The sequence below is a fragment of the Haliaeetus albicilla genome, chromosome 31, assembly GCF_947461875.1.
Source record: "Haliaeetus albicilla chromosome 31, bHalAlb1.1, whole genome shotgun sequence".
Lineage (NCBI taxonomy): Eukaryota > Metazoa > Chordata > Aves > Accipitriformes > Accipitridae > Haliaeetus > Haliaeetus albicilla.
Genome location: NC_091513.1, coordinates 194,637 through 207,283, shown reverse-complemented (window position 1 = coordinate 207,283; position 12,647 = coordinate 194,637). Strand labels below are relative to the sequence as shown.

The window sequence follows — 12,647 nt, the reverse complement described above, 5'->3', positions numbered from 1 at the left end:
CCATAGCACCCTATAGAACCCTATAACATCCCACAGCACCCCACAGCACCCTATAGACCCTCATAGAGCCCCACAGCACCCTATAGCACCCCATAACACCCCATAGCACCCTATAGCACCCTATAACATCCCACAGCACCCCATAGACCCTTGTAGAGCCCCACAGCACCCCACAGCACCCTATAGACCCTCATAGAGCCCTATAGCACCCACAGCACCCTATGGCACCCTATAACACCCCACAGCACCCTATAGCACCCTATAACACCCTGTAGCACCCCACGGCACCCAAATATCCCCCCCCGCCATCCCCCTCCCGCCCTTGACCTCTGCCCCCCCACCCCGCTGACCTTTGACCTCACCCCGCTGACCCCGACCCCACCCCGCTGACCTTTGACCCCCACCCACAGACCCCCCGGCCATTGTGCGGGTGCCCGACCCCGTGGAGGTGGAGGAGGGCGGCAGCGCGGAGCTGCTGTGCGAGGCCGAAGGCAGCCCCCTGCCCCCCGGCTGCCTCACCTGGGGGCGCCTTGTACGGGGACATTGGGGGCGTTGGGGACGTTGGGGACGTTGGGGGCGTTGGGGACGTTGGGGACGTTGGGGGCATTCGGGACGTTGGGGATGTTGGCGACGTTGGGGACGTTGGGGACGTTGGGGACGTTGGGGGCGTTTGGGACGTTGGGGGCGTTGGGGACGTTGGGGACGTTGGGGGCATTGGGGACGTTGGGGGCGTTGGGGACATTGTGGACGTTGGGGGCGTTGGGGGTGTTGGGAGTGTTGGGGACGTTGGGGACGTTGGCGATGTTGGGGACGTTGGGGGCGTTCGGGATGTTGGGGGTGTTGGGGACGTTGGGGACGTTGGGGACGTTGGGGATGTTGGGGGCGTTGGGGACGTTGGGGATGTTGGGGGCGTTGGGGACGTTGGGGGCGTTGGGGGCGTTCGGGACGTTGGGGGCGTTCGGGACGTTGGGGATGTTGGGGACGTTGGGGACGTTGGGGACGTTGGGGACGTTGGGGGCATTGGGGACGTTGGGGGCGTTGGGGACGTTGTGGACGTTGGGGGCGTTGGGGGTGTTGGGAGTGTTGGGGACGTTGGGGACGTTGGCGATGTTGGGGACGTTGGGGGCGTTGGGGACGTTGGGGGCATTGGGGACGTTGGGGGCGTTCAGGACGTTGGGGATGTTGGCGACGTTGGGGACGTTGGGGACGTTGGGGACGTTGGGGGCGTTCGGGACGTTGGGGATGTTGGCGACGTTGGGGACGTTGGGGACGTTGGGGGCGTTCGGGACGTTGGGGGCGTTGGGGACGTTGGGGATGTTGGCGACGTTGGGGGCGTTGGGGGCGTTCGGGACGTTGGGGGCATTGGGGACGTTGGGGGCGTTGGGGACGTTGGGGACGTTGCGGACGTTGGGGGCGTTGGGGACGTTGGGGACGTTGGGGGCGTTCGGGACGTTGGCGACGTTGGGGACGTTGGGGACGTTGGGGGCGTTGGGGGCATTGGGGACGTTGGGGGCGTTGGGGACGTTCGGGACGTTGGGGGCATTGGGGACGTTGGGGGCATTGGGGACGTTGGGGACGTTGGGGACGTTGCGGACGTTGGGGGCGTTGGCGACGTTGGGGACGTTGGGGGCGTTGGGGGCGTTGGGGACGTTGGGGGCATTGGGGACGTTGGGGGCGTTGGGGACGTTGGGGACGTTGGGGACGTTGCGGACGTTGGGGGCGTTGGGGACGTTGGGGACGTTGGGGGCGTTCGGGACGTTGGCGACGTTGGGGACGTTGGGGACGTTGGGGGCGTTGGGGGCATTGGGGACGTTGGGGGCGTTGGGGACGTTGTGGACGTTGGGGGCGTTGGGGGTGTTGGGAGTGTTGGGGACGTTGGGGACGTTGGCGATGTTGGGGACGTTGGGGGCGTTTGGGACATTGGGGACGTTGGCGACGTTGGGGATGTTGGGGGTGTTGGGGGCGTTGGGGACGTTGGGGACGTTGGGGACGTTGGGGGTGTTGGGGACGTTGGGGACGTTGGGGGTTTTGGGGATGTTGGGGGTTTTGGGGACGTTGGGGACGTTGGGGACGTTGGGGACGTTGGGGGTGTTGGGGACGTTGGGGACGTTGGGGGTTTTGGGGACGTTGGGGGCATTGGGGACGTTGGGGGCGTTGGGGACGTTGTGGACGTTGGGGGCGTTGGGGGTTTGGGGGGCGTTGTGGACGTTGTGGACGTTGGGGGCGTTGGGGGCGTTGGGGACATTGGGGACGTTGGGGACATTGGGGGTTTTGGGGGCGTTGGGGGCGTTGGGGGTTTTGGGGATGTTGGGGGTTTTGGGGACGTTGGGGACGTTGGGGACGTTGGGGACGTTGGGGACATTGGGGACGTTGGGGACGTTGGGGACGTTGTGGACGTTGGGGGCGTTGGGGGTTTTGGGGACGTTGGGGACGTTGGGGGCGTTCGGGACGTTGGGGGCGTTGGGGACGTTGGGGACACGGGGGACACACCGAGGCCACGCGGTGGGTGGGGGGCGACAGCGGCACCCGCCGTCCCACGCCGGTGACATCCCGGCGTCCCCGTCCCCCCGCAGGTGTCGGGGGCGTCGGGGGCGTCGGCCGTCCCCCCGGAGCTGCGCCCCGAGGGCGGGGCCCCCGTGGGGCGCCTACGGGTGCTGGGGGCGCGGCGGGACCTGGCGGGACCCTACGAGTGTCGGGTGGACACGGGCGTGGCCCCCCCCGCCCGCGCCATCGTCCGCCTGGTGGTGCGCTGTGAGTCCCGCCCCCTCCTCGGAGGGAGGGGCCGCTTAAGGGGCGGGGTGGGGCGGGGCAGCCAATGGGAGGCTGGTTAATGGAGGGGGGGGCGTTCATGGGGGGAGACGCCCAATAAGGGGTGTTGGTGGGAGGGGGCACCTGATGGGGGACACCCAATAAGGGACAAACTGGGAGGGGTCACCCAATGGGGAACACCCAATGGGTGATATCCATGGGAGGGGTCACCCAATGGGTGATATTTGTGGGAGGGGTCACCCAATGGGAGAGACCCAACAAGGGACAATCATGCGAGGGGTCACCCAATAGGGGGCCAACCAATGAGGGGCATCCATGGGAGGGGTCACCCAATGAGGGGGACACCCAATGAGGGACATCCATGGGAGGGGTCACCCAATGGGAGACACCCAATGGGTGACATCCATGGGAGGGGTCACCCAATGGGGGACATTCGTGGGAGGGGTCGCCCAATGGGAGACACCCAACAAGGGACAATCATGGGAGGGGCCACCCAATGGCGGGCCAACCAATGGGAGACATTCATGGGAGGGGTCACCCAATGAGGGACAACCATGGGAGGGGCTACCCAATGGGGGACACCCAATGAGGGACATTCGTGGGAGGGGTCACACCATGGGGGACAATGATGGGAGCGGTCATCCAATGGGAGACACCCAACAAGGGACAACCTGGGAGGGATCACCCAATGGGTGACATCCGTGGGAGGGGTCACCCAATGGGGGCCACCCACATTTGGGGACAACCAATGGGGGGACACCAGGGAGGGGTGGGGCATCCGATGCAGAGGACAGCCAATGAGGAAGGGACTGAGGCCGGGGGAGGGACCCAGGGAGGGGCGGTTCCCGGGGTCTCCCCAGGGCGGGGTTGAACCCCTGAGGACCAATCGCAGCCCTGACGCCCTCCTCCCCCCCCCCAAGATGGCCCCGAGCTGGAGGCAGAGTCGGAGGCGGAGCCGGTGCCGGTGCTGGTGCCCGATGGGGCGGACACGGCTCAGCTGCGGTGCCGCGCCCAGGGCGTGCCCAGGGTGGAGCTGCGCTGGGAGCACCAGGGCCACCCGCTGCGCCCCGAAGAGGCCAGGTACCCCCAACTGGGTCAAACTGGGACCAACTGGGCCAAGCTGGGACCAACCGGGCCAAACTGGGACCAGCCAGACCCAACTGGGCCAAACCAGACCCAACTGGACTCAACCAGGGTCCAAGCGGGGTCAACTGGGCCCAATCAGACCCAACTGGGGTCAACTGGGCCAAACCAGACCCAACTGGGGTCAACTGGGCCCAGCCAGACCCAACTGGGGTCAACTGGGCCCAGCCAGACCCAACTGGGCCAAACCAGACCCAACTGGACTCAACTGGGGCCAAACTAAACCCAACTGGACCCAAGCAGGGTCCAAGTGGGGTCAACTGGGCCAAACCAGACCCAACTGGGATCAACTGGGCCAAACCGCACCCAAGCAGAGTCCAACTGGGGTCAACTGGGCCCAGTCAGACCCAACTGGGATCAACTGGGCCAAACCAGGCCCAACTGGACTCAACTGGGGCCAAACTAAACCCAACTGGACCCAAGCAGGGTCCAAGCAGGGTCAACTGGGCCCAACCAAACCCAACTGGGACCAAATGGGGTCAACTGGGCCCAACCAGACCCAACTGGGCTCAACTGGGTCCAGCCAGACCCAACTGGGCTCAACTGGGTCCAACCAGACCCAACTGGGCCCAGACAGACCCAACTGGGCTCAACTGGGCCCAACCAGACCCAACTGGGCTCAACTGGGTCCAACCAGACCCAACTGGGCTCAACTGGGCCCAACCGGACCCAACTGGGCCCAGCCAGACCCAACTGGGCTCAACTGGGCCCAACCAGACCCAACTGGGATCAACTGGACCCAGCCAGACCCAACTGGGCTCAACTGGGCCCAACCAGACCCAACTGGGCTCAACTGGACCCAACCAGACCCAACTGGGCTCAACTGGGCCCAACCAGACCCAACTGGGCTCAACTGGACCCAACCAGACCCAACTGGGCTCAACTGGGCCCAACCAGACCCAACTGGGCTCAACTGGGCCCAACCAGACCCAACTGGGCTCAACTGGGCCCAACCAGACCCAACTGGGCTCAACTGGACCCAACCAGACCCAACTGGGCTCAACTGGGCCCAACCAGACCCAACTGGGCTCAACTGGGCCCAACCAGACCCAACTGGGCCCAGCCAGACCCAACTGGGCTCAACTGGGTCCAACCAGACCCAACTGGGCTCAACTGGGTCCAACCAGACCCAACTGGGCCCAACCAGACCCAACTGGGCTCAACTGGGCCCAACCAGACCCAACTGGGACCAAGCAGGTTCAACCGGGCCCATCCAGACCCAACGGGGCTCAACTGGGCCAATCGGGCCCCATCCGGAGCCAACTGGGACCAACTGGGCTGGCCAACTGGGCTCAACTGGGCCACCCCAGTCCCAGTTCCACCCCAACTGGTGCCAGTTCTACCCCAGGTTCCAGGAGCACCAGTGGCACGAGGGTGCCTGGACCAGCAGCCTCCTCACCGTGGCCAACATCAGCCAGGATCGGGCCCGCCTCCGCGACCGCTACTACCACCACCGGAACTGGGACCAGTACAAGAACCGACACCGGTACCAGTACCTCAACTGGCACCAGGACCAGAACTGGGACTGGGACCAGAACCAAACCCTCGGCGCCTACGTCTGCGTCGCCCAAAACTCGCTGGGCACCGTTCGGCGTCGCCTCCAGCTCCGGCTCGCCGGTACCGGCACTGGGAGGGGGTTACTGGTATTGGGGTGCTCATACTGGTATCGGGGGGTAGCTGGTACTGGGAGGTAGTATCAGTACTGGGAGGGGTAGCTTGTACCAGTATTAGGGTGGTAATTGGGACTGGGGAGAGGGGGGGGTTACTGGTACCGGTGGGGTGGGGGTACCAGTGCCGAAGGGGTAGCTCAGCTCGGTACTGGGAGGAACTGGGATGAGATTGGATGGCGCTGGGAGCACCTTGGGGGCACTGGGAGGGTTGGAGGGGGGCACTGGGAGGGATATTGAGGGCACTGGGAGGCATATTGGGAGCACTGGGAGGGTACTGGGAGGCACTGGCAGGGTGTTGGGGACACTGGGAGGATTTGGGGGGCACTGGGAGGCATATTGGGAGCACTGGGAGAGTACTGGGAGGAACTGGGGGATGTTGAGGACCCTGGGGAGGCACTGGCAGGATTTGGGGGGCACTGGGAGGATACTGGGAGCCACTGGGAGGGATATTGGGAGCACTGGGAGGGTACGGGGAGGCACTGGGAGGATATTGGGAGCACTGGGAGGGTACTGGGAGGATATTGAGGAGGATGGGAGGGGGTTACTGGTATTGGGGTGCTCATACTGGTATCGGGGGTTAGCTGGTACTGGGAGGTAGTATCAGTACTGGGAGGGGTAGCTTGTACCAGTATTAGGGTGGTAATTGGGACTGGGGAGAGGGGGGGGTTACTGGTACCGGTGGGGTGGGGGTACCAGTGCCGAAGGGGTAGCTCAGCTCGGTACTGGGAGGAACTGGGATGAGATTGGATGGCGCTGGGAGCACCTTGGGGGCACTGGGAGGGTTGGAGGGGGGCACTGGGAGGGATATTGAGGGCACTGGGAGGGTACTGGGAGGCACTGGCAGGGTGTTGGGGACACTGGGGGGAGGATTTGGGGGGCACTGGGAGGCATATTGGGAGCACTGGGAGAGTACTGGGAGGAACTGGGGGATGTTGAGGACCCTGGGGAGGCATTGGGAGGATTTGGGGGGCACTGGGAGGATACTGGGAGCCACTGGGAGGGATATTGGGAGCCACTGGGAGGGATATTGGGAGCACTGGGAGGGTACGGGGAGGCACTGGGAGGATATTGAGGAGCACTGGGAGGGTACTGGGAGGCACTGGGAGGATGTTGAGGACACTGGGGGGAGGATTTGGGGGGCACTGGGAGGCATATTGGGAGCACTGGGAGAGTACTGGGAGGAACTGAGGGATGTTGAGGACACTGGGGAGGCATTGGGAGGATTTGGGGGGCACTGGGAGGATACTGGGAGCCACTGGGAGGGATATTGGGAGCACTGGGAGGGTACGGGGAGGCACTGGGAGGATATTGAGGAGCACTGGGAGGATACTGGGACCACTGGGAGGATATTGAGGGCACTGGGAGCATACTGGGAGGATTTGGGGGGCACTGGGAGGATACCGGGAGGTGCCAGGAGGATATTGGGAGCACTGGGAGGGTACTGGAAGGCACTGGGAGGACATTGGGGAGCACTGGGAGGCTACTGGGAGGTACTGGGAGGATATTGAGGATACTGGGAGGATTTGGGGGACACTGGGAGGATTTGTGGGGAACTGGGAAGATACTGGGAGGCACTGGAAGGATATTGGGAGCACTGGGAGGGTACTGGGAGGATATTGAGGACACTGGGGGGACACTGGGAGGATTTGGGGGGCACTGGGAGGGCTATTGGGAGTACTGGGAGGATACTGGGAAGCACTGGGAGGATATTTGGGACACTGGGGGGACACTGGGAAGATTTGGGGGGCACTGGGGGGGACACTGGGAGGATTTGGGGGGGGACACCGGGACGATTTGGGGGACACTGGGAGGGGTATTGGGAGAACTGGGAGGCACTGGGAGGATGCTGAGGACACTGGGGGGATACTGGGAGGATTTGGGGGGCACTGGGAGGCCTTGGGGGGCACTGGGAGGACTTGGGGGGCACTGGGAGAATACTGGGAGGCACTGGAAGGCTATTGGGACCACTGGAAGGTTACTGGGAGGCACTGGGAGGCTACTGGGAGGGGCACTGGCAGGCCACTGGGAGGATACTGGGGGGTACTGGGAGGAAATGGGGGTCCCTGTGGCGCGTGGGGACCCCCCCTGACCCTCCCCCCCCCCCCAGATCGCCCGGAGCCCCCCCAAAATCTGCGGGTGTCGGGGGTCACCCCCACCTCCCTCCGCCTGGCCTGGACCCCCGGCTTCGACGGGGGGCTCCCCCAGAGCTTCCTCCTCAGGTGGGGGGGGACCCCAAAAACCTCGGGGGACCCCAAAACCTCGGGGGGACCCCAAAATCCCCATGGGACACCCCAAAGCCCCCATGGGACACCCCAAAATCCCTTGGGTGCCCCCCAACATCCCTTGGGTGCCCCCAAATGCCATGAAGACCCCCCAAAATGTCATGGGGACCCCCCAAAACCCCCATGGGACACCCCAAAATCCCCATGGGACACCCCAAAATCCCTTGGGTGCCCCCCAAATCCATGAAGACCCCCAAAATGTCATGGGGACCCCAAAATCCTCATGGGACACCCCAAAATCCTCATGGGACACCCCAAAATCCCTTGGGTGCCCCCCAAATCCAGGAGGACCCCCCAAAACCTCATGGGGACCCCAAAATCCCCATGGGAGACCCCAAAACCCCCATGGGACACCCCAAAATCCCTTGGGTGCCCCCAAATCCCATGAAGACCCCCCAAAATGTCATGGGGACCCCCCAAAACCCCCATGGGACCCCCCAAAATCCCTTGGGTGCCCCCCAAATCCAGGAGGACCCCCCAAAATGTCATGGGAACCCCCCAAAATCCCCATGGGACACCCCAAAACCTGTTTGGGACACCCCAAAATCCCTTGGGTGCCCCCAAATCCCATGAAGACCCCCAAAATGTCATGGGGACCCCCCAAAATCCCCATGGGACACCCCAAAATCCTCATGGGACACCCCAAAAATCCTTGGGTCTCCCCAAATCCCATGAAGACCCCCAAAACCCTCATGGGGACCCCAAAGTTTTCATGGGACACCCCAACATCCCTTGGGTGCCCCCCAAAGCCATGAAGACCCCCCAAAATGTCATGGGGACCCCAAAATCCTCATGGGACACCCCAAAATCCCTTGGGTGCCCCCAAAATCCATGAGGACCCCCCAAAACCTCATGGGGACCCCAAAATCCCCATGGGAGACCCCAAAACCTGTTTGGGACACCCCAAAATCCCTTGGGTACCCCCCAACATCCCTTGGGTGCCCCCAAATCCCATGAAGACCCCCCAAAATGTCATGGGGACCCCCCAAAATCTTCATGGGACACCCCAAAATACTCATGGGACACACCAAAATCCCTTGGGTGCCCCCAAATCCCATGAAGACCCCCCCAAAATGTCATGGGGACCCCCCAAAACCCCCATGGGACACCCCAAAATCCCTTGGGTGCCCCCAAATCCCATGAAGACCCCCCAAAACCTCATGGGGACCCCAAAATCCCCATGGGAGACCCCAAAACCTGTTTGGGACACCCCAAAATCCCTTGGGTGCCCCCCAACATCCCTTGGGTGCCCCCAAATGCCATGAAGACCCCCCAAAATGTCATGGGGACCCCCCAAAACCCCCCATGGGACACCCCAAAATCCTCATGGGACACCCCAAAAATCCTTGGGTCTCCCCAAATCCCATGAAGACCCCCAAAACCCTCATGGGGACCCCAAAGTTTTCATGGGACACCCCAACATCCCTTGGGTGCCCCCAAATCCCATGAAACCCCCCCAAAATGTCATGGGACCCCCCAAAACCCCCATGGGACACCCCAAAATCCCTTGGGTGCCCCCCAAATCCAGGAGGACCCCCCAAAATGTCATGGGAACCCCCCAAAATCCCCATGGGACACCCCAAAACCTGTTTGGGACACCCCAAAATCCCTTGGGTGCCCCCAAATCCCATGAAGACCCCCCCCAAAATGTCATGGGGACCCCCCAAAATCCCCATGGGACACCCCAAAATCCTCATGGGACACCCCAAAAATCCTTGGGTCTCCCCAAATCCCATGAAGACCCCCAAAACCCTCATGGGGACCCCAAAGTTTTCATGGGACACCCCAACATCCCTTGGGTGCCCCCCAAAGCCATGAAGACCCCCCAAAATGTCATGGGGACCCCAAAATCCTCATGGGACACCCCAAAATCCCTTGGGTGCCCCCAAAATCCATGAGGACCCCCCAAAACCTCATGGGGACCCCAAAATCCCCATGGGAGACCCCAAAACCTGTTTGGGACACCCCAAAATCCCTTGGGTGCCCCCCAACATCCCTTGGGTGCCCCCAAATGCCATGAAGACCCCCCAAAATGTCATGGGGACCCCCCAAAATCCTCATGGGACACCCCAAAATCTTCATGGGACACCCCAAAACCGCCATGGGACACCCCAAAATCCCTTGGGTGCCCCCAAAACCCATGAAGACCCCCCAAAATGTCATGGGGACCCCAAAAATCCCCATGGGACACCCCAAAATCCCTTGGGTGCCCCCCAAATCCAGGAGGACCCCCCAAAATGTCATGGGGACCCCCCAAAATCCCCATGGGACACCCCAAAACCTGTTTGGGACACCCCGAAATCCCTTGGGTCTCCCCAAATCCCATGAAGACCCCCAAAACGTCATGGGGACCCCAAAATCCTCATGGGACACCCCAAAAGTCCTTGGTTCCACCCCAAAATTCATGACGACCCCCAAAACCCTCATGGGGACCCCAAAAACCTCATGGGACACCCCAAAATCCCTTGGGTGCCCCCAAAACCCATGAAGACCCCCCAAAATGTCATGGGGACCCCCCAAAACCCCCATGGGACACCCCAAAATCCCTTGGGTGCCCCCAAAATCCATGAAGACCCCCCAAAATGTCATGGGGACCCCAAAAATCCCCATGGGACCCCCCAAAACCCATGAAGACCCCCAAAACGTCATGGGGACCCCAAAACCCCCCATGGGACACCCCAAAAATCCTTGGTTCCACCCAAAAATTCATGGGGACCCCCCAAAACCCTCATGGGGACCCCAAAACCCCCCATGGGACCCCCCAAAATCCCTTTTCTCCCCCCAAAATTCCCTTGGCCCCTCCCAAACGCGGTGGGGACCCCCCCAAACCCCCCCATGGGACCCCAAAAACCCCACCGGGACCCCCCCCAGCTCCATTTCCGGCCCCGGCACCCATGGTCTGCATCACTTCCGGTCCCGCCAGGCCTCATTTCCGGTCCTCCTCGGGGTCCCGGCCACACTTCCGGGTCTCCCATAATCACCCCCCCCCATTTTCCGGTCTCCGCGGGGCGATTTCAGGGAAGTTCCGGTGACGCCAAGCGCGTTTCCGTTCCCACTTCCGGTCGACCCACCCCCACACTTCCGGTCTCCGCCCCCTTTCCAGCGCGAGAAGCCCCGGCGCCCCGCCCCCCGCCGCCACCATCCTCGTGCCCGGCTCCACCCTGACGCTGGAGGGGCTCCGCCCTGCCACGCCCTATGACGTCGCTGTGAGGGCGCGCAACGACCGCGGGGACAGCGCCGCTGCCGTCATCCGAGCCGTCACTTCCGGTAACGGGGAGAGGCGGGGCCGGAAGCGGGGCCGGGGACCGGAAACGGGTAGAAACCGGAAACGGGGCGGCCAAACCGGAAGTAGGCCGGAAATGCGTCTCCGGGCCGGAAGAGGATGGTGGAGCGACCCGGAAGTGCCGCCGGAAATGCTCCCTTCCGGAAGTGGCCTGGCCTGGTGGAAGGGGAGGGGGGGCAACCTCTCACCCGGAAGTGGGGGGGGGGCTGGCGGAACCTGAAATAGCGTGCCGCGGACCCGGAAGTTGGGCGGCTAGACCGGAAGTGGGTCCGGCCTGGCGAGGAAGGAGGGGCCTGGAGGTGGGCGGCGGCCCCGGAAGTAGAAGCAGAACAGGAAGCGAGAGGAAATACCTCTGGGTGGGGACCGGAAGTGGGTGGGCGGGAACCGGAAGTGAAGGTGGGGGGAGGCCTCGGAGCCGGAAGTGAGCGGAAATACCTCTGGGTGGGGACAGGAAGTGGGTGGGCGGGAACCGGAAGTGAGCGGAAATACCCGCTTTCCCTCTCTCAGAGCTGCCCGAGGATTCGCTGGCGGGGTGGGAGGAGCCGGCCACGCCCCCTGCAGGTGAGTCCCCGCCCCTGAGGCCCCTGGGAAGGGGGGGAGGGGGAGTCGGGGCGTCTTCTCCTCCCCCCGCCGGCGTCCATTTTGTCTCCCATCAGGCTTTGCGTTTCCCCCCGCCCTGGCGGGGGCCCTGAGCGCCCTGGGGGGGCTCGTGCTGTTGGGTCACGCCGTCCTATGGGGGGCGTGGTGGCGGCGTCGACGTCACACCCGGGGGGCGGAGCCGAGCGTCGGGCGGGGGCGGCCGAAGGCGGGGTCCCCCAACGACTACGGTCACGTGACCGCCCCGCCCGAAAGCTTGGAGGTGAGGGGGGGGAGGGGGGGGAGACCCCACTTTGGGGGGGGGGGGTGACCCAGACACTGGGTGTGTCCCCCCCTCCCCCCCCCCCATTTTCCCCTCCCCCCCCGGGGGGTCTCAATGGTATTTCCCCCCCCCCCAAAAAAACCCCAAGCTGAGCTCTACGGGGTCATGGGTGACCCCCAGCGACCCCCACCCATGGGACCCTGTTGTGGGTGAGTATATGTTTTGGGGGGTGGGGGAGGGGTGTGTCCCTCTGCCCCTCCCCCCACCCCCCACCCCCTCCCCCCTTTTTTGGGGGGGGTTTTTTTTTTGGTCTCACCCAGAATTCCACCCCTACGAGGACGTGGCCGAGTGGGGGGGCTCCCAGGAGGTGAGTGGGGGGGGGGGGTGGGGTGGTGTCCCCTGGAATTATGGGATGGGTGGGGTCGGGGGGGCGGTCCTTAGTTGTCTGACCCCGCCCACCCCGCCCCTCCCCCCCAACAGCCGACCCCCCCGGATCTTCGCTTCACCGCCCAAGGGGAGCTGGTGTGAAAAGAGGGCGGGGCCCCATCGGCAAGCCACGCCCCCCCTCCAACAAGCCACGCCCATCACCCTAATAAACCCCGCCCCCTCGGTGGGGGAGGAGCTTAACTGGCTTCTGTGTG

At 63.7% G+C, this 12,647-nt stretch overlaps 1 protein-coding gene across 3 annotated transcripts in view; it reads left to right on the top strand.

Annotated features, from left to right (window-relative positions):
* Positions 1-12,619, top strand: part of NPHS1 (NPHS1 adhesion molecule, nephrin) — a 44,505-nt gene extending 31,886 nt beyond the window's left edge. The window contains exons 18-28 of one of the 3 annotated variants that reach the window (XM_069774616.1): positions 411-532; positions 2,574-2,751; positions 3,690-3,849; positions 5,261-5,529; positions 7,690-7,801; positions 10,968-11,131; positions 11,655-11,708; positions 11,804-12,006; positions 12,155-12,215; positions 12,327-12,373; positions 12,487-12,612. In XM_069774616.1, the coding sequence (XP_069630717.1) occupies positions 411-532; positions 2,574-2,751; positions 3,690-3,849; positions 5,261-5,529; positions 7,690-7,801; positions 10,968-11,131; positions 11,655-11,708; positions 11,804-12,006; positions 12,155-12,215; positions 12,327-12,373; positions 12,487-12,534 (1,418 nt within the window). In that variant the 3' untranslated portion in view covers positions 12,535-12,612. Of the gene's footprint in view, positions 1-410; positions 533-2,573; positions 2,752-3,689; positions 3,850-5,260; positions 5,530-7,689; positions 7,802-10,967; positions 11,132-11,654; positions 11,709-11,803; positions 12,007-12,154; positions 12,216-12,326; positions 12,374-12,486 lie in introns of those variants that run through there. The other 2 variants (XM_069774617.1, XR_011322846.1) reach the window with 2 other exon arrangements.
* The last annotated feature ends 28 nt before the right edge of the window (positions 12,620-12,647 follow it).